This window comes from Henckelia pumila, chromosome 2 (genome assembly GCF_033568475.1).
Source record: "Henckelia pumila isolate YLH828 chromosome 2, ASM3356847v2, whole genome shotgun sequence".
NCBI lineage: Eukaryota > Viridiplantae > Streptophyta > Magnoliopsida > Lamiales > Gesneriaceae > Henckelia > Henckelia pumila.
In genome coordinates, this window is record NC_133121.1 from 3838300 (window position 1) to 3857760 (window position 19461).

The window sequence follows — 19461 nt, forward strand, 5'->3', positions numbered from 1 at the left end:
TGCATAAAAAATAATTAAATATATATTCAGGACACATGCAATTTTCTCATGGATGGTCTTGGACTGCTGGCCCTAACACTCAAGCCCATTTACTTAAATCTGGCCCATTAACACTGAAACTGGCCCAATAACATACTTAAGCCCAATAAAATTTATTCTAAGCCCAATTAAATAATTAAAGCCCATTAAAACACTCTAGGCCCAATAACAACTTAAATTGGCCCAATGGGCCCAAAAAGCCCAAAGACTGGCCCAATAACTTTCATGGGTCCTAAAGCCCATAAAGATTAGTGGGCCCACTTAATTAAATTAATTAAGCCCACATAAAATTAAACATAACCCAAAATAATATTTAAAAGTGGCCCATACATTAATTAAATCTAGTAGTCCACATAAAAACCCATTAACTTATTAATTCATTTAAAATTAAAATACCCGAGCCCGGCCCACCGAACCCGGACCCGGACCACCTGACCCGACCCTAGACCTACCAGACCCGACCCTGACCCCAAGCCCCGACCCAGCACCCCAGCCCAACCCAAAACCCGAACCCCCCCCCCCCTAGCCCTTCTACCCGCTGCGCGAGCAGCAGCCCTTTAAGGGCTGCTGCCGCCTTGCTCCGGCCATGGCCGGCCGGAGCGCCGCCGGCAGGACCTTCCCAGGGTCCTGCCGGTCCTAACCCAGGTCACACCACGCTGGTCCATGGCCCTGCGTGGACCAGCCGAGCCCTCTTCCTCATAACCCTAATCTGCAACCACCTAGGACCAACACATGAACCCCTTCGAACCTAGCCCATTCCAGCCTGAACCGTCTGACCCCAACCGACCCTAAGGCACCCTAGGACACCTCTGGACCGAGCCATCAGCCTTAGACCAGTCCATATCCAAAAAAAAACGTGAACATGAAACAAACATAGAAAAATTCGAACCCTTCAAACCATTTTCTGAAAAAATTTGAAAGTTTTAATGCATACACAAATCACACAATTATAAAACTGATAGGCACGAAAAAGTTGAAAGAAATTCATGCCTTTCACCGAAAATGGAGAGAAAAACGGGCGTGAGACGACTCCGGGACGACGGGACGATGAACGACCAAGTTTGAAGCTTGAAGAACCGCGGCTATGGCTTCCTAAGGGTTTCTGTCAATGGAGTAGAGGAAGAGAGGTTGAGGTAGACGCTCGGTTGAGAGAAAAGGGGAATGAGGCGTGGAAAGGGGGTTTGGGCGCTTAGTTTGGTAGATTAGGATTATAATTTAGGTAGATAATATGTTAATAACTAATTAGGAGATATTAACAACCTAAAAAAGATCTCCTAACTAATTTAAATACTAGCTAACTTAATAAAATATTTAAATCCCGAAATAAAGAATTAAGGGAATTTTAAAGATAATAAAAAGTCATTAAAATGGCTTAATTTGGATAAAAATGGACTCCTAAAATTATATAAAATTAAATACTTAAAATTTTGAGATAATAAAACTCAAAATAATATTTTAGGGCTCTAAAAAGGCTCATGAAATAAATTGGATAGAAAGTTGTCATCTCGTCCGTCCCTGGTCCCGTCTACGCGATCAAATAATTAAAATATTGAAAATCATAAAAATTACTAATTATGGGTTAAATGCTTAAAAATAAATTAAATCATGCACAAATAATTCACATAATTATTTAACCCATAAATCTAAAATTTAAATAATTAAATATCCTAATTATGCATGCGGATTTACGTATTTAAAATACCGGGTGTTACAATTCTCCCCCCCTTAAATTGAATTTCGTCCTCGAAATTAAAGTACTACCCGAACAACTCCGGGTAGCGAGTCCTCATGTCTGCTTCGGTCTCCCAAGTAGCTTCCTCCTCTGAATGATTCAGCCACTGGACTCTGACCATCGGTATGACCCGCGTCCTAAGCCTCCGCTCCTCCCTAGCCAAGATCCGCACTGGCCTCTCCTCATACACTAGATCTGGTGGCAACCGTAAGGGCTCGAAGTCCAACACATGCGACGGGTTGGAGACATATCTCCGAAGCATGGATACATGAAAAACGTTGTGCACTGCCGCTAGCCCTGGAGGTAGCGCTAAACGGTAGGCCAACGTGCCAACTCTCTCCAAGATCTCGAATGGCCCTATATATCTCGGATTAAGCTTGCCTCTCCGTCCAAAATGCACTACTCCCTTCATCGGTGACACCTTCAGGAATACGTGATCCCCTACAGCAAACTCCAAATCTCGTCGTCTGGCATCTGCATAACTCTTCTGCCGACTCTGAGCAGTCCTCATCCGATCTCGAATCTGAGTCACTATGTCAGCTGTCTGCTGCACAATCTCAGGACCCAGCAAAATCCGCTCACCAACCTCATCCCAATGCACAGGAGATCTGCATCTCCTCCCATACAATGCTGCATAAGGAGCCATACCTATAGACGACTGAAAACTGTTGTTATAGGTAAACTCCACTAATGACAGTCTAGTCTCCCAAGAGCCCCGAAAATCAATGACACAAGCTCTCAGAAGATCCTCGAGAACCTGGATCACTCTCTCAGACTGACCATCTGTTTGGGGATGAAATGTTGTACTGAACAGAAGCCTAGTCCCCATAGCCGTGTGCAGACTCTTCCAAAACGCAGATGTGAATCTCGGATCTCTGTCTGACACAATAGACACTGGTATGCCATGCAGTCTAACAATCTCTCTAATGTAAAGCTCTGCATACTGTGTCAAAGTATAGTTAGTCCTCACCGGCAAGAAATGAGCTGACTTGGTGAGTCTATCCACAATCACCCAAATCGCTGTGCAACCTCTGGCACTCCTCGGCAAGCCAACCACAAAGTCCATCGTAATATTCTTCCATTTCCATTCCGGAATGGGAAGAGGTCTAAGGAGTCCTGCTGGACGCTGATGCTCTGCCTTGACTTGCTGACAAGTCAAGCACTCTGACACCACTCTCCCGATGTCACTCTTCATCCCGGGCCACCAATACAATAGCTGCAAGTCTTTGTACATCTTCGTACTTCCGGGGTGAATGGAGTACGGAGATGTGTGAGCCTCTGCCAAAATCTTAGCTCTCAACTGATCGACGTTCGGTACCCACATCCTACCACGGTACTGAACGATACCATCCTCCACTGTATACAAGAGATTACCTCTAGTCTCATCTCTCTGTCTCCATCGCTGTAACTCCTCGTCAGTAGACTGTCCCTCCCTAATCCGATCTCGCAGAATCGGCTGCACTGTCAATACTGACAACCTCGGAGCCTGACCACTCGAATACACCTCCAAATCAAATCTCTGAATCTCACTCTGCAGTGGTAACTGTACTGTCAAACTGGGTAATACGGAGGACTTCCGACTCAAAGCGTCGGCCACTACATTAGCCTTACCCGGATGGTAGCTAATGTCACAATCATAATCCTTAACAAGCTCAAGTCATCTGCGCTGCCTCATGTTCAACTCCTTCTGGGTGAAGAAGTACTTGAGGCTCTTGTGATCGGTGAAAATCTTGCACTTCTCGCCGTAAAGATAGTGCCTCCAGATTTTCAACGCAAATACCACTGCTGCAAGCTCCAAATCATGCGTCGGATAGTTCTGCTCATGAATCTTCAACTGTCGCGACGCATATGCGATAACTCTGCCACTCTGCATAAGTACTGCGCCCAAACCAAGCTTGGACGCGTCGGTGTACACCACTAACTCCTCATGTGGCACTGTCATAGCTAACACAGGTGCTGAAGTAAGTGCATCCTTCAGCTGATCAAAGCTCCTCTGACAATCTGGACTCCAAATATACTTCGCGTTCTTCTTGGTTAAGGAAGTCAAGGGTACTGCAATAGAGGAAAAACCCTTGATGAACTTCCTATAGTATCCTGCTAAACCCAAGAAGCTGCGAATCTCCGAAGCATTCTTTGGAATCCCCCAATCCCTCACTGCCTGCACCTTGGACTGATCCACTGCAATCCCATCCCTAGAAATAATGTGGCCTAGAAACGCCACCTGCTCCAACCAAAACTCACACTTACTGAACTTTGCAAACAGTCGATGCTCCCTCAAAGTCTGCAAGGCTGTATGCAAATGTTGTGTATGCTCCTCAATGCTCCTCGAGTAGATCAATATGTCATCAATGAATACAATGACAAACTGATCTAGATACGGCTGGAAGACACGATGCATGAGATCCATAAAAACTGCTGGAGCATTGGTCAACCCAAAGGGCATCACCAAGAACTCATAGTGCCCGTATCGTGTCCTAAAGGCAGTCTTAGACACGTATGAATCTCTGACTCTCAGCTGATGGTAACCAGATCGCAGATCGATCTTGGAGAATACCGAAGCTCCCTGCAACTGATCGAATAAATCCTTTATCCTCGGTAGTGGATACTTATTCTTCACTGTGACTCTGTTGAGCTCTCGGTAGTCGATGCACAATCTCATGCTGCCGTCCTTCTTCTTCACAAACAACACTGGAGCTCCCCAAGGAGAAAAGCTAGGACGAACAAAGCCCTTCTCCAACAGCTCCTGAATCTGCTCCTTCAACTCTCTCATCTCTGTAGGAGCAAGTCGATACGGTGCCTTAGAGATAGGCACAGTATCCAGCAACAACTCAATACTGAACTCCACCTCTCTCACTGGTGGAACTCCTGCAACATCGTCAGGAAAAACATCTGGATAGTCACGTACCACCTCTATATCTGATAAAGATCTGCTAGAAACGTCTGAGGTAGTGACCACACTAGCAAGAAAGCCCTGACATCCATGGCGCAATAATTTCCTCGCACGAACAAGTGATATCATATGAGGAATACTGCTAGACTGAGATGCAAAGAAAGTAAACATCTCACCTCCTGCTGGCTTCACTGACACTGTCCTCCGTCGGAAATCAATCGAAGCTCCATTAACTGATAGCCAGTCCATACCCAAAATCAAGTCAAACCCGGTCAATGGAAGAACCACTAGATCTGCTCGAATGGAGTGTCCCTGCAACTCCAATTCCAGATCCCTGATGACACTAGTGGTAGTGATAGTCTGTCCGGATGGCATGGTAACATCGTAACCACAGTCGACAACCTCCGGTGTAATGCCTATTCGTCTGATAAAATCTCGGGAGATAAACGAATGCGTGGCTCCTGAATCTAGCAACGCAAACGTGGAGTTGCCTCCAACTAGAATTCTCCCTGCACGCAGAAGATTCCCAACAATTCATACCACTACGCTCCCAAGGTTAAAACACTACAATCCTTAATTCTAATCACAAAGAAACAAAATTCTTATTCTAGCATGCTGATAGTTAAACTCAAGTAACAGGCATTCAGATATAACCGCAATAAACAAAAGCAAAGAATTGAAAAAGTTTTAGGGGTTAGGTATACCGGTGATCAAGGAGGTATCTGGGTCAGCCTCCTCTGCCTGCATCACATATACTCGCCCACTGACGTTCTGCCTCTGCGGGCAGTTGGCAATCTGATGCCCCGGCTCTTTGCAACGATAGCAGACTCCTGCTCCAATAAGACACTGCCCGGAATGCATCTTCTGACACTTCGGACATACTGGATATCTCCCTGGAGTAGGGGCCCCGCCCCTAGTCTGCTGCTGTGGCTTCCCCTGAGGCCTCTGCTGATTCGGGCCCTTAGATGGCCCTGTAAACTGCTTCTTCGCAGGAGGCTGCGAAGATGGTCGCTGATAACCCGTCTGCTGAAACTGCCTCTTACCCTGCTGCTCTCTCTGGATCTCTCTCCGACCCTCCTCGGAACGCAAGGCCCTACTGACTGCAGACTCATAAGTAAGTACGTCTGCCATGCGAACATCATGCTTGATATCCGCCTTCAAACCTTCCACAAACTGCCTTAACTTCTCTGGTGGACTATCAGAAATCATAGGCACAAAGCGACAGCCCCTCTCGAACTGTCTCACATACTCGACCACTGTCTTGTCCCCCTGACGGAGACTCATAAACTCCCGGATCATGCGACTGCGCACATCCTCAGTGAAGTACTTGGCGTAGAAGATACGCCTGAACTCGGTCCACGTCAATGTAGGTAGATGGACTCCTCTAACTGCACCCTCCCACCAAAGGGCTGCATCTCCTCTCATCATGTACGTCGCACAGCTCACCCTGTCAGTGTCTGTGATCCCCATATAATCAAAGATGGACTCAAGAGAGCGAATCCATCCCTCAGCCACCAAAGGATCGGTGGTACCAACAAACTCCTTGGGCCCCTTCTTCTGGAACCTCTCAGCAACGTCCTCCTCATGGGACAGTCTGGGACGTGCAGCCTGCTGCTCCAACAGAGCAGTAATACCCGCCATCATATTAGCATTGGCCTGCTCCAATGCTGATAAAGGATTCTGCGGAGGTGGCGGTGGAGGCGGAGGTGGAGGTGGAGGTCCCCCACGTCGGTTCACTGGTCTGGGAGGCATTCTGCACCACCACATGTTACTTTACGTAAATCGCCATGCATAACTAAGTGGTTTAAAAGTAATGCTAACTTAAATTAAATCATGCTATAAACACTTAAAACTTACAGACCGGTAGCGTGGATTTCTGAGCTAGCATAGCAGTAATGACCCCTCCAAGGACCGTGCTTTGATACCAACTGAAACATCCTAGACTTATAAATTTCTAAAAATGCGGAAATTTAAAAAAAATTTCTCTTTTTTTTTTCTTTTTCTTTTAATTTTAAAATAAATACTAAGTAAAATATTTATATATATATATATATATATACATATATGCCCATACATATATGTACAACCATAAAAGAGATTTAAAAATTTAATAAATAATCATGCAACATAAAAATAATTACTAAAGCGTCTGAATCATGCAATACTTTAAATAATTCAAAACAATTTAATCAACAGTGCATACCCTAAAAAGTTGCATAAAAATAATACTTAAATCTCAACACTGGAATAAAATCTTCAAATAAAATAGTGTTTAAAATATTCATGCATAGACCACTAGCACGATGCAGACTACGGTCACAGGGCCACTGCAGCTCCGCTCATACGTCCTCACCACCAGTAGGGGTAACCTGCTCCTCTACGTACTCACCTGCACCATATCAGTGTAGTGAGCCTAGAGGCCCAACATGCATACTAACAAGGGTTTAAAATAATTTAATACACTTTCATACATAATACTTAACCTATAAATGCATGAGCATGCCTCCAAAAATAATAACATAATTGTTGCTTAAAGAAATCACTGAATTATACGTAACATACATAATATCATACATACTTGAGTTGTTGAGCACTTATTTTCTTAACATCGAATGGTCCTATCCGTAAGTGTGACCCATACTTATAGTGCGACTGATCAGTCTAAGAAACCATCGTACGAGGCTGGTGGCGAACCACCCATACATAAATGGCAGAAACTGCCCATACATAAATGGCCACACTACTTCAATTTCCACCTAAAATATTTTATTTGCTCAACCATAGAACTTCAATCATAGCATAAAAATTGATTTCATGAATGCATGTACTTTAAATAAATTGTGTGTCCTTCATATATATTTAATTTAAAGTTCTTACTAACATATAAATATTAAATTACTTCAATGCATAAAAAATAATTAAATATATATTCAGGACACATGCAATTTTCTCATGGATGGTCTTGGACTGCTGGCCCTAACACTCAAGCCCATTTACTTAAATCTGGCCCATTAACACTGAAACTGGCCCAATAACATACTTAAGCCCAATAAAATTTATTCTAAGCCCAATTAAATAATTAAAGCCCATTAAAACACTCTAGGCCCAATAACAACTTAAATTGGCCCAATGGGCCCAAAAAGCCCAAAGACTGGCCCAATAACTTTCATGGGTCCTAAAGCCCATAAAGATTAGTGGGCCCACTTAATTAAATTAATTAAGCCCACATAAAATTAAACATAACCCAAAATAATATTTAAAAGTGGCCCATACATTAATTAAATCTAGTAGTCCACATAAAAACCCATTAACTTATTAATTCATTTAAAATTAAAATACCCGAGCCCGGCCCACCGAACCCGGACCCGGACCACCTGACCCGACCCTAGACCTACCAGACCCGACCCTGACCCCAAGCCCCGACCCAGCACCCCAGCCCAACCCAAAACCCGAACCCCTCCCTAGCCCTTCTACCCGCTGCGCGAGCAGCAGCCCTTTAAGGGCTGCTGCCGCCTTGCTCCGGCCATGGCCGGTCGGAGCGCCACCGGCAGGACCTTCCCAGGGTCCTGCCGGTCCTAACCCAGGTCACACCCCGCTGGTCCATGGCCCTGCGTGGACCAGCCGAGCCCTCTTCCCCATAACCCTAATCTGCAACCACCTAGGACCAACACATGAACCCCTTCGAACCTAGCCCATTCCAGCCTGAACCGTCTGACCCCAACCGACCCTAAGGCACCCTAGGACACCTCTGGACCGAGCCATCAGCCTTAGACCAGTCCATATCCAAAAAAAACGTGAACATGAAACAAACATGGAAAAATTCGAACCCTTCAAACCATTTTCTGAAAAAAATTTGAAAGTTTTAATGCATACACAAATCACACAATTATAAAACTGATAGGCACGAAAAAGTTGAAAGAAATTCATGCCTTTCACCGAAAATGGAGAGAAAAACGGGCGTGAGACGACTCCGGGACGACGGGACGATGAACGACCAAGTTTGAAGCTTGAAGAACCGCGGCTATGGCTTCCTAAGGGTTTCTGTCAATGGAGTAGAGGAAGAGAGGTTGAGGTAGACGCTCGGTTGAGAGAAAAGGGGAATGAGGCGTGGAAAGGGGGTTTGGGCGCTTAGTTTGGTAGATTAGGATTATAATTTAGGTAGATAATATGTTAATAACTAATTAGGAGATATTAACAACCTAAAAAAGATCTCCTAACTAATTTAAATACTAGCTAACTTAATAAAATATTTAAATTCCGAAATAAAGAATTAAGGGAATTTTAAAGATAATAAAAAGTCATTAAAATGACTTAATTTGGATAAAAATGGACTCCTAAAATTATATAAAATTAAATACTTAAAATTTTGAGATAATAAAACTCAAAATAATATTTTAGGGCTCTAAAAAGGCTCATGAAATAAATTGGATAGAAAGTTGTCATCTCGTCCGTCCCTGGTCCCGTCTACGCGATCAAATAATTAAAATATTGAAAATCATAAAAATTACTAATTATGGGTTAAATGCTTAAAAATAAATTAAATCATGCACAAATAATTCACATAATTATTTAACCCATAAATCTAAAATTTAAATAATTAAATATCCTAATTATGCATGCGGATTTACGTATTTAAAATACCGAGTGTTACAATTTGTGTATTTATTTTTTGACTCATTAAATATTGCATCATTTTAATTGATTTTCATCTGATTTTTAAAGTCATTCTAAGGAATACACTAGAAGAAAATTATAGATATAAAATATTTATACACCCATTTTTTTAAAATTAGTGTTGAATTTCCTAAATGAATTATTCTTATTTTAATAATTACTAAGTGATGTGCACACAGAGGTTGTGTGCAAGATATAAATTAATATCATGTAGTAATGTCATTAAATTATAATATAATTAACTAGTTATCACAATGTCAAATTTTTTATTAGAATATTTATTAGATTTCTAGCTGAAACTAAAAAAATTAAATTAAATTGAGCACAACTTTTTATCTCTACTATAAAAAATGATGGATTTAAGAAAAGGGTTGTGGTTAAAATAATGGGTTGAAAACTACCTCGACGTGCACACACATGTGTGTGAAATATAATAAATTAATATCATGTAGTAATGTTTTGAAATTGCAGTATAATTAGTTAGTTTTCACAATAAAATATTTTTCGTATTTTTATTAGAATATTTTTTATAATCCAAAACTAAAAATAAAATAAAATTGAACACAAAATTTTACCCTTACCATAAAAAGGGTGGATTGAAGAAGATGGTTGCATTTAAAAAGAATGGGTTGAGTCTGCCTCAATAATTAAGATAAAAGAATGAGTGAAATTATAGTATAATTTGTTAGTTTTCCTTTCTCTTTCATTATTTTAAAGATATATGTATTTCTGAAATTTCATATAGTAATACCAAAAATATTTTTATACACTTATCTTGTTTTATTAAATAGTTTAGGCGATTATTATCGGTGATATTCTTTATCTAGAAATAACTAGAAGTATGAGGTAAATTAATAGGCAAAAATAATTCCTGTGATTATGTTTTTTGTTTTATATACATCATATTACATATATAAAAATTAAACATATATAATATTGTAGCATAAGTGTAATCAATGAATAAACTATTTTAATATATTTTATTTATTATTAATGAACTTATTAACATTATTTCGCACTATCACGATAAAAATAACTTATCATTTAATTTTTTTTAACAATATTTACACTTTCACAAAAGTTTTATTCAATATAATATATGGATAAAAAAACATATGTTATTAAAAATAAGTTTCATAATTTAATATCTTAATAAAAACATATTTATTAGGAAAAAAATAAATATGTTATTTTTTTAACTAATTAAAGATAAAATTTTATTTGGTTTTTAAAACATCATGTTACATCGTAAAGTTAACCCCATATACTATTGTTACATCGTAAAGTTAACCCCTAAAAGGCATTATTTGGTTTGATGTATTATTAATCTATGTATAATTTATCCCAATCAATTTCGTCTTATTTTCGTCATATTATTTATCTATTTATTAATTAATAATTTTACATTAATTAAATCAAATAAATTATAATCTATCCATCAAATCAAATAATGTATTAACTATTTTTTCTTATTTATTTTTAATTTACATTTTATTACTTATCCATGGATTACTTATCCAATCACTCAAACCAAACGGTGCCTTAGTGTATTAGACTAATTTACTTTCATTGAGTTGATGGATTTAGCCTATTTCCTATGAATTTAAGACAACAGAATAAAAACTGTGAAAAGTAAAGTAGTTAGAAAATAACATATGATTACAATATAATTATAAAAAAATTGAAAACAATGATACGTCAAAACTAAATAGATATTTGATAATAAAAAAATATTAAAGCATTTTGTTGAAATATAATTCTTAAAAATCTAAAAATAATAAGCAGAAAAATTAATTATATGTTTTATAATAAAAATATATTTTACTAATTAAAATCGTTAAAAGAGAATATATATATATATATATATATATATATATATATATATATATATATTACTTCAAAAAATATATATTTAATTCATTATTTTAAAAAGTGTGAATAAAATGACAAAAATTAAAATTGAATAAAATAACAAACATTTGCGTTGTGGATTTTGTACTTTGTTCTTAAATTGTATATAATTTTGATTAATTCTATGAACACCGTCTTTATAATTCTTAGAAAATTTTTAAAAAAATTATATATAAAAGTGTATAAATGTTTGACAAGCAAAAAAATCTTTTTTTTTTGAAATTATGAAAAAAAAAATGTGTATTCAATTGATTCTATCTATAAAAATGTGGATATAATTAAAAAAAAATGTATTAGGAAAATAATATTTAAGAGTTAAACATAAGACATTTAACAAGTATTATAAACAATTAATACATTTAATCTAAAAAAATAAGACAAATAGATTATTTGAAATTTTAATTATTGCTAATTTTATTTTTATTATAAATGCGAATAAAATTAAATTTATTTTATATTATATTTAAAAAACTAATATGTTGTTCACGTGCGTGGCACGTGCGTTTTTACTAGCATGAATATAAAAGGCAAAGTTTCCATTTCACCCGGCTAGAGAGTATTAAAAAGGTTTGATAATCAGAGAACCACTCCTAATATAAAAAGAAAGCTTAAAAAGTTTCATCAGGACATTATAGTTGCAGCAAGAAACAAACACAAATAGACGATTTAAAATTCCAGCATTTCTATGATTTTCAATTCAACTCGCCAAGCAACTCTTCATATACTCGTACATAGGAAAAAGCTCCATAGATTTTACTGCTGGAAGTCTGGCGGCACCACACGCCTCAGGTGATATAGCTCGAGTCACCGACACTCAAACTCTTCACAATTTTTTAATTATTTGAACTACGTCTTCATCTTCCAATTCGTGCTCCTGGTGAAGAAAATGGCCAAGTATCAAGCAGCAGAAATATTACAACGATTACTATGTAGCATGATCCTGAATTGAAAATCCTGAGAGAATGTCACCTTGCCTACCCTCTGGGGCTTGTGCTTTACACTTGAACCCCAAACCAGTGCACTGCATAATTAAACAAAGAAAGTTCAGGTAGCAATCAAAGGTTTGGAAGATGAATAAAGTTTCCAGATAACTAAGTAGAGGATACTTGTAACTCTGCTCTATAAAAATTTAACGTAGATAATTCCATTGCACGAGGTGCAAAGAGGATCATGTCATTCCATGGTGAAAACCTTACCCATGTCATTCCATGGTGAAAACCTTACCTCAACAAAATACAGGTGTTAGACATTTCTTGCCATCCTCTTTATCTTCAATCAGAAACTTCACATAAACCCATGGTTGATAGAACTATTGGCCTTAATGAATAATGAATACTTTACGTTTCGATGTTACAAACACTATTTTGAACCGACTAATTGATGCTTTATCAGTTTTTTTCCTCTTAAAGCTACAGTATGAAGTTTCGAAAACTCAGATATGCTCAGTTTGGGGTAGAGTATAGGGATATGCAACTATAATTAGCTGGGTTTTACTTTTGATAGAATAATCCTATCCTCGGTATTGACACAAAATTAATCAACAGTAAAGAGCTTAAAAATCAAGAAACTCAAGGAACTTACTATTTGAATTGTTTAAGCATATCCTTGTGGATTCTGTTACAGAAATCCTCAACAGTCCTTTTCTTCGTTGACAGTATAACAGGGTCTTCATAGTCCGGATTCATCCCTTTGGGCTTCGTGTATATGCGAGTTAAGCTAAGATACTCCCATACTTTATCTAGGAGACCATCAAGGTTCCATTCCAAATGAGCACTGGAAACGCAAGTTATAAAATAAAGCAAATAATTTGTATAATATCAGAGGCAAAACAGAAGACGTAAACAAACTAGAATATATAGTATTATGCACATCAGCTAATAATGCCGAAGAGGCAAGCTCATTATAAATAAAAATAGTTCAAGTAGTTGAGCTTTGAGAACATGCAAAAACACTGATAACCTTGAGGGAAACAATTTTATCTCAGCAATCTTGGAACAGTTCTACAATTCATATTCTGGATTGCATAGATGAGATAATGTGCTGTATACATTCATGCTAAACCAGAGAATTGTCCAAGCAGAAAATAAGATCATAAAGTTGCTAATTATTTCCTATAGCAATAATGCAAGGTTACCTCACGGGGCAATAGTGTGGAAGTTTGTCGAGAATCTCCAGTTCTTCAAGTGTAATCTGATCAATCTTGTTGACAGCATAAATGCAAGGCATATATACCCTACTTCCCTCAATGACATCTATAAGATCATCAGCTGTCGCATCATACCTAAGATTGATATCAGCATTGTGTATTCTGTATTCACTGCATATTGCCTTCACAGTTTCAAGGTCCAAATGCGTGTTAGTAACAGTAGACGTAAGATTGATTCCACCCTTATCTTTCCTGCGGAATGTCAAATTCGGTGGTTCCTTGTTTAACCTAAAAGAGTAATATATTGTTTCAACTTGATGTAATTAGGATAATCACGAGAAGCAAAACATAAAAAAGCTGTAATTGCTTTTGCATAAAATGAAATAGAAAACACACGAAGAAAGCAAATGCAATGTCAAGCTTTTTTCCTATGTTGATTTTCAAGCTCCATATAATTAAGAATTACCAATTAGTTCACATTCAGTTTCTTTAACATCAACTGCGCAGAGAAATCTGGCAATATTTTCCCTTGCCGCACTATTTAACTAGTAAACATGCACGTGCATTCTCATTAAACAGGAGGCATCAAACTCACACATCATCAGCACACAAAATTCCACAAGTCACGCACAATCAGTACAGACAAAATGAGCTATGAATAAGTACAAAAGTTACTGACTTCCTGCAAATAGAAACTGGCAAAATGATGCAGGTATAAGGGGATCAAACTGTCATGAAAGCTCTAGCTTAATGACAAATAAAAAGATAAACAGAATGTCACGAAATATATCACATGACCATGCAAAATACCTTATACCAAATCCCTCAAGCTCTTTCTCTATTAGTCGTTTATGAGTAATTGGCTTTATTGCATCCAGAACAATCAGGATACAGTTACACGTCCTAGCAGTACTGATGACCTGAATTTATAACACATTCAAAACCACTGTTTGAAAAATGAAAATATAAGCATAAAACATGAAATCGGAGCATATAATCTAAACGATAATGAATTCATGGTATTCACATAAAAAATGCATCCAGTAATCAACCACTGTCACAATTTCTGTAAAGGTGGGATAGATTATAGCAAATAACCACGAAGTAACGAAAGATCGTCGTCGATTTCTAAACATCACCCTAGCAAACCTCGCCACCGGTCCCCTTATTTTTAGATTCTCTGTCCCAACAGTCAAAGAGGGGTCCACTCAACCATATTTGATATCATTGTTATTTGAATTTTTTTTTTTTCATAATCATATAGAAGCAATTTAGGCAGAAAAGGCAAATACTACAGGTTGTATTCACGGATTAGGGGTTGAGGCAGTTGTTGTCTCATCAATTAGAGTATCCTCCTCTTCCCCTTGGTATAGGTGTTCATGGCTTTGTAATTGTCATTTCAATCATGCTTTTTCCTATATTACACAATCTCTTCCAGGGGAGAAAATTCCTGAACTTCTTTTTCCTTTTCTTTTCAGGAGAGAGGATGTTTACATAGCATGTGTAAAGACATGGTAACAGAAAAAGACTCTGGAAAGGATGCTTGCAGGGTTCTGTTCGGTGTTCACCACGTTCTTTAAATCGAGCTCTTGGCTTATTCAGGATGAAAATTAAATAAGTTTTAAAGTAATTACAAAAGTTGGTGAGTTTGAATTATCTTCTGTTTTAAGCTTACACCCAAAGAATTTTTTAGATTGGAGTTGTGGCATAACTGCATTAGTTTTATTATTTATTTACCAGTGACCCATTGGTTGCGACTCGCGCAACAATTATTTTGGAGGTTCTGGAATGTCTTGGGAAGGGAAAAGTCACACACACTCTTGATATAAAGGTGAAATTACTGAGTTAGTAGATTGTATGCAGAAGTTTCTCAACAAGACTTTATCTATTCAAACCAGAAACCCAGGGCCACAGGAATATAGGAAGTATGTGCCAAGAGAATAATTTCAATCGGCAATAATCATGTGCCAGATGTACAATACACACAAACTTTTAAGCCCATAAGAAAACTTCAGTATAGTCAAACAAAAACAGATTGAGGTGAGGGAGAGAATGGTGAGAAGAACCACCAGTTAAAACAAAATGATATGGCAAAGAAACATTAAATATTACCTGCCTACCTCTCCCCTTGCCATCTTTAGCACCCTCGATGATACCAGGAAGATCCAATAACTAAAAAATGCAGGAAAAAACAAAAAGATAAGTATTTCAAACAAGAAAAGTACAGATAACGCAGGGAACCAATTTCGAAATGAGATTTTTGAGGCCATTATTTCTGGCTGATTATCGTCCAAGATTCACACAATTTTGATATTGCCAAACTTCTTGCACGAAGCAAAGATACATTTTAGAAAAATAAAACGTGAATATGCATAAATAATTAAAGTCCTGATGGGTTGCTCCCACAAGAATGCATTGTTTTTAAAAGAGGAAAAGAAAGTCGAAGACACACCACGACTGTGAGATTTTTAGGCCCTGTTAGTAAAACAACGAAATGCAATTATGAATTTCTCACCCACTCGCTCATTCCTATATTATTGGAGAGCGATGACAGAAAGGTAATGCACTAATTATGTTGCTATTCACACCCATGAACCAATAGATTTGTTGATGCATACTTTTAATGGCCCTTATCATAAAATAGATTGCAACCTCCCCGCAGCCTTCCAATGTCCGTATAATATTCCACTCTCATTTCTGACAATATTTAAAGTTAAAAATTTAAATGGGAATCTGTACCATATTTATTTGAAAACTCAGATAGGAAATATCTATATCTTGAGCTCGCAACAACACAAATAAAGTAAGTACGTCAAAGTAGTTTGTCACTAGAGATACTGGAAGGTTACAAAAGCAAAGTTAAAGGGGAAAAAACTGGAAAAGGGAACACTGTGCGAAGACATGCATGGTCACATAGAATGCAAGTAATTTTAAGATTTTGAAAAATATCCAATTGTGAAAAGAACCAACTGAATATTACTATGTAGTAGATTATGCAGGATAGCATTTGAAATCAGTACTCGCTTCAACAGAGCAAAAGCAGCATTCGGGCAGGATTACAACTTTATTTGGGGAAATAATTCTATGGAAATGCAAGTGTTCTAACAATTGAAACAAACAGGTTGCCAATGGAAAAGATAGTACCTGAATTTTGGCTCCACGATACACGATGACACCAGGAATGCAGGTTAAAGTGGTAAACTCATATGAAGCAACCTGAAATTGATTTAAAGAAAGGGAACACTCTTTTGAGGCTTCAGAAACTTGTGCAGAAATATGTAACGTATCAATAAGAAGAGAATCAGGATATCCAACAGCAGTTCTATCAGTAGCATGAAGCGCAACGATTTCACCTTAGATTGGACTATTGGAGGCTTTCTTTTACCCATAATTTACATTTATTTCAGACAAAAGGATTGATATGAATCTCGGAAAAAAACAGAGAAATCATTGCCCAAAATCCACAACAAACTTAGTTAGACCTTTGATCAAGAACTAACTAATCGTCTACAGATGCACAGTAGATGAACCATAAACTGAGAGTAGATGTTTATTTTACAGTTTAGATATCTTATGCATTTTAGGGTGACGATTCTATACACTGGTCATTATTTCGTTAAAATTTCAGGATATGTCCTGATAACCCGCATCTCTTAGCCCTTATACTCCCAAATACATAAATTGTTTATCCCATTTTAAAAACAGCCTTCTTACAAAGTCCGTCAGGATGTTATTAACTCAGCACAGCACTAAAGATTCAGGAAAACAAGCAAGCATCCAAAACAAATGCATAAAACATATGTTTTCGAGAGAGTTGGTACACTTAAAAAGCTAAAATAAAGTAAGCATGCACTAATCACATATAGATTGGATGCTATGGCGCATTATCCATACAAGGCCCGTGCAACATATCAAAAATTACAAACCTCTGAAAAAGTGCCCGTTAGTTTGTTTAAAAGTGTGGACTTCCCAACTGAAGGGAAACCCACAAGTCCAACTCTAGCATCACCACTTTTTGTAACATCAAAACCTTCTCCAGCACCACCACCTCCTTTTGATGAAGGCGTAATTAGTTCCCTCCGAAGTTTTGCAAGTTTTGCCTAGGAGATTAAAAAGCCAGAGCATAGTAAAAAGGTAGCTAGTGAGCTTCTGGTATCTTGGGAGAAAGAAAAAGGTCGCTAAGAATGGCTGGTGAAACAGAAAGTTTCACAAAAATAATAGCCAATTAAACCGGTATTACAAGCTTATACACGGACATGTATACAAGCATTAATATGCATGTACATGGGGCTACGGCTACATCTTCTACAACATATATTTGAAATTACTTCAATCCAAAACATGTTAAATATGTCATATCATAGATGTTAAAAGCGCGCACATTGCACAGGGGTATGACACAAGGCCTGGTGATAGTGCCCTCATACCTCTAAGAACCATGTGAATTGACCAAATATAAAAGAGCAATACTTCAAATTCACGGACACATTGTACCGTACACAGCACAAGAAGTGGACAAGAGCTGACAATATACTATTCTAATTCACAGAAAATCAGTGAGTTGATAAAAAATTTCAAGGGAGTTCTACAGCACAAGGTTTTTTTTTTTTTGAAAGGTCTACAGCACAAGTTAATGAGGAGGGAGACAAATTTGATGACGAACTTCTTGCAACTCAAAAGACAAACATGCATCCCCCCGATTGGTATCCTTAACTATGTCCAACATAAATATTAAAAGATGATGTTGACAAGCATGATATGATGTACCTTCAGTAAGCCCAGGTGATGGGCGGTTGCTTTGTTCTTCTGAGTCCTTGCCATCTGAAACGGGGAGAGGAAATACATTTTTCCAGTTCTTAAAACGCCATGAATATTATAATAAAATTGGCCCAAATCAAAACATACGAAAACAACAAGTCAAATATTTAACTTTCCAACCCTGAGTAGTCCAATACACATAAAAATAGCTATCTAATGAAGAAAAATTTCTGAGTGAACACCACTCAGTAACAGTTGGATAAGAGTACATAATTGTGAGTCTATCGCAGAATATAGCATTATCAGCAGCAACACAGAGAAATTCAGTTAAACTGGTGTTCATCTTTCATCAAGAGGATTGATAAACATTATGTGAATGCTAAATAATACCAGAATATCTCGCGGCCATGGCTGGGAAAAAGCGAAACTAAAATATCTGAGAAAAATCAGCCTTACATTGAACAATTACAAAGTCGCACCGATTTTTCAGCCTCACTTCGCTAATCACACAAAAATCTACGAATTTCCTTCTCACATATTGCAAATAAAATCAGCTAAAAGACCAAGAAAAAAACGAAACCACTTTCTTAAGTAAAAAGACGCAAACATCGACTGAAAAATGATTTAAAAAAAAAAAAAAAACTCGATCATTTGCTTCTTAATAAACATTTCAATTACCTCATCTTCGACGTCTTTGATCTTCTGCATGATAGTGGCCATTGTTTCCGCGACGATAGGAAACGAGGAGCTGCAAACGACGACGTACAGGCTCTGGGCGGTGCGAATAAGCCTTCAGGTCGGAGCTGATACCTTGTGCTTTGCCGGAGTTGGGGAAAGCAAAAAAAAACCCAAATTCTTCTCATCTTGGGCTGGGCTGGGAGACTCGATTGGGGCCTGTTATTTATTGGGCTCTACTTTATGGGCCTATGCCTACCTTTTGGGACGAACGATTTCCATTTAAAAAACACGCAGATCTGTGTTATATTGACTTAACAGTGACACATATGATTGAACGGTTGGATCCTTATAATAAATGAAAGAAAATCATTTCTTTCCAAAAAAAATAAAATAAAACTAAAAAAATATGGAATATTAGTGGGATAGTTGAAAATATATTTATAAATAATTGAAAAAATTTATCAAAAGTTTATTGTTAGGAGTTTAACTTTTAATCAATAAAATATTTATAATAAATTATGCTGTAAAATGGGACAATTTGTCGGTGGCCACCTAACGCTTGGAATTGGATGATATTGTGTAAGATTTGAGATTGGATTTGAGACAGATTGGAGAACACAACTATGTATTATA

General features: G+C 37.6%; 1 protein-coding gene across 1 annotated transcript; it reads right to left on the minus strand.

Annotated features, from left to right (window-relative positions):
• Positions 1-11767: 11767 nt before the first annotated feature.
• On the minus strand, positions 11768-18988 carry LOC140877801 (developmentally-regulated G-protein 3). Its single transcript, XM_073281382.1, has 10 exons — positions 18829-18988; positions 18160-18213; positions 17319-17492; positions 16537-16608; positions 15505-15564; positions 14203-14312; positions 13381-13680; positions 12828-13019; positions 12216-12267; positions 11768-12120 (listed from the first exon to the last, which is right to left on the minus strand). The coding sequence occupies exons 1-10, from the start codon at positions 18868-18870 to the stop codon at positions 12070-12072; spliced, it is 1107 nt and encodes a 368-aa protein (XP_073137483.1). The 5' UTR covers positions 18871-18988; the 3' UTR covers positions 11768-12069.
• Positions 18989-19461: the final 473 nt, after the last annotated feature.

What these genes read in the sequence shown, in the direction of transcription:
- LOC140877801 (XM_073281382.1), bottom strand. Translation starts at nt 18,870, where the DNA reads ATGGCCACTATCATGCAGAAGATCAAAGACGTCGAAGATGAG. An exon ending in TCAAAGACGTCGAAGATGAG is followed by an intron (nt 18,214 to 18,828) that starts GTAATTGAAATG and finishes TCCCCGTTTCAG; the next exon opens with ATGGCAAGGACTCAGAAGAA. An exon ending in AGCCCCAGAGGGTAGGCAAG is followed by an intron (nt 12,121 to 12,215) that starts GTGACATTCTCT and finishes TTTCTTCACCAG; the next exon opens with GAGCACGAATTGGAAGATGA.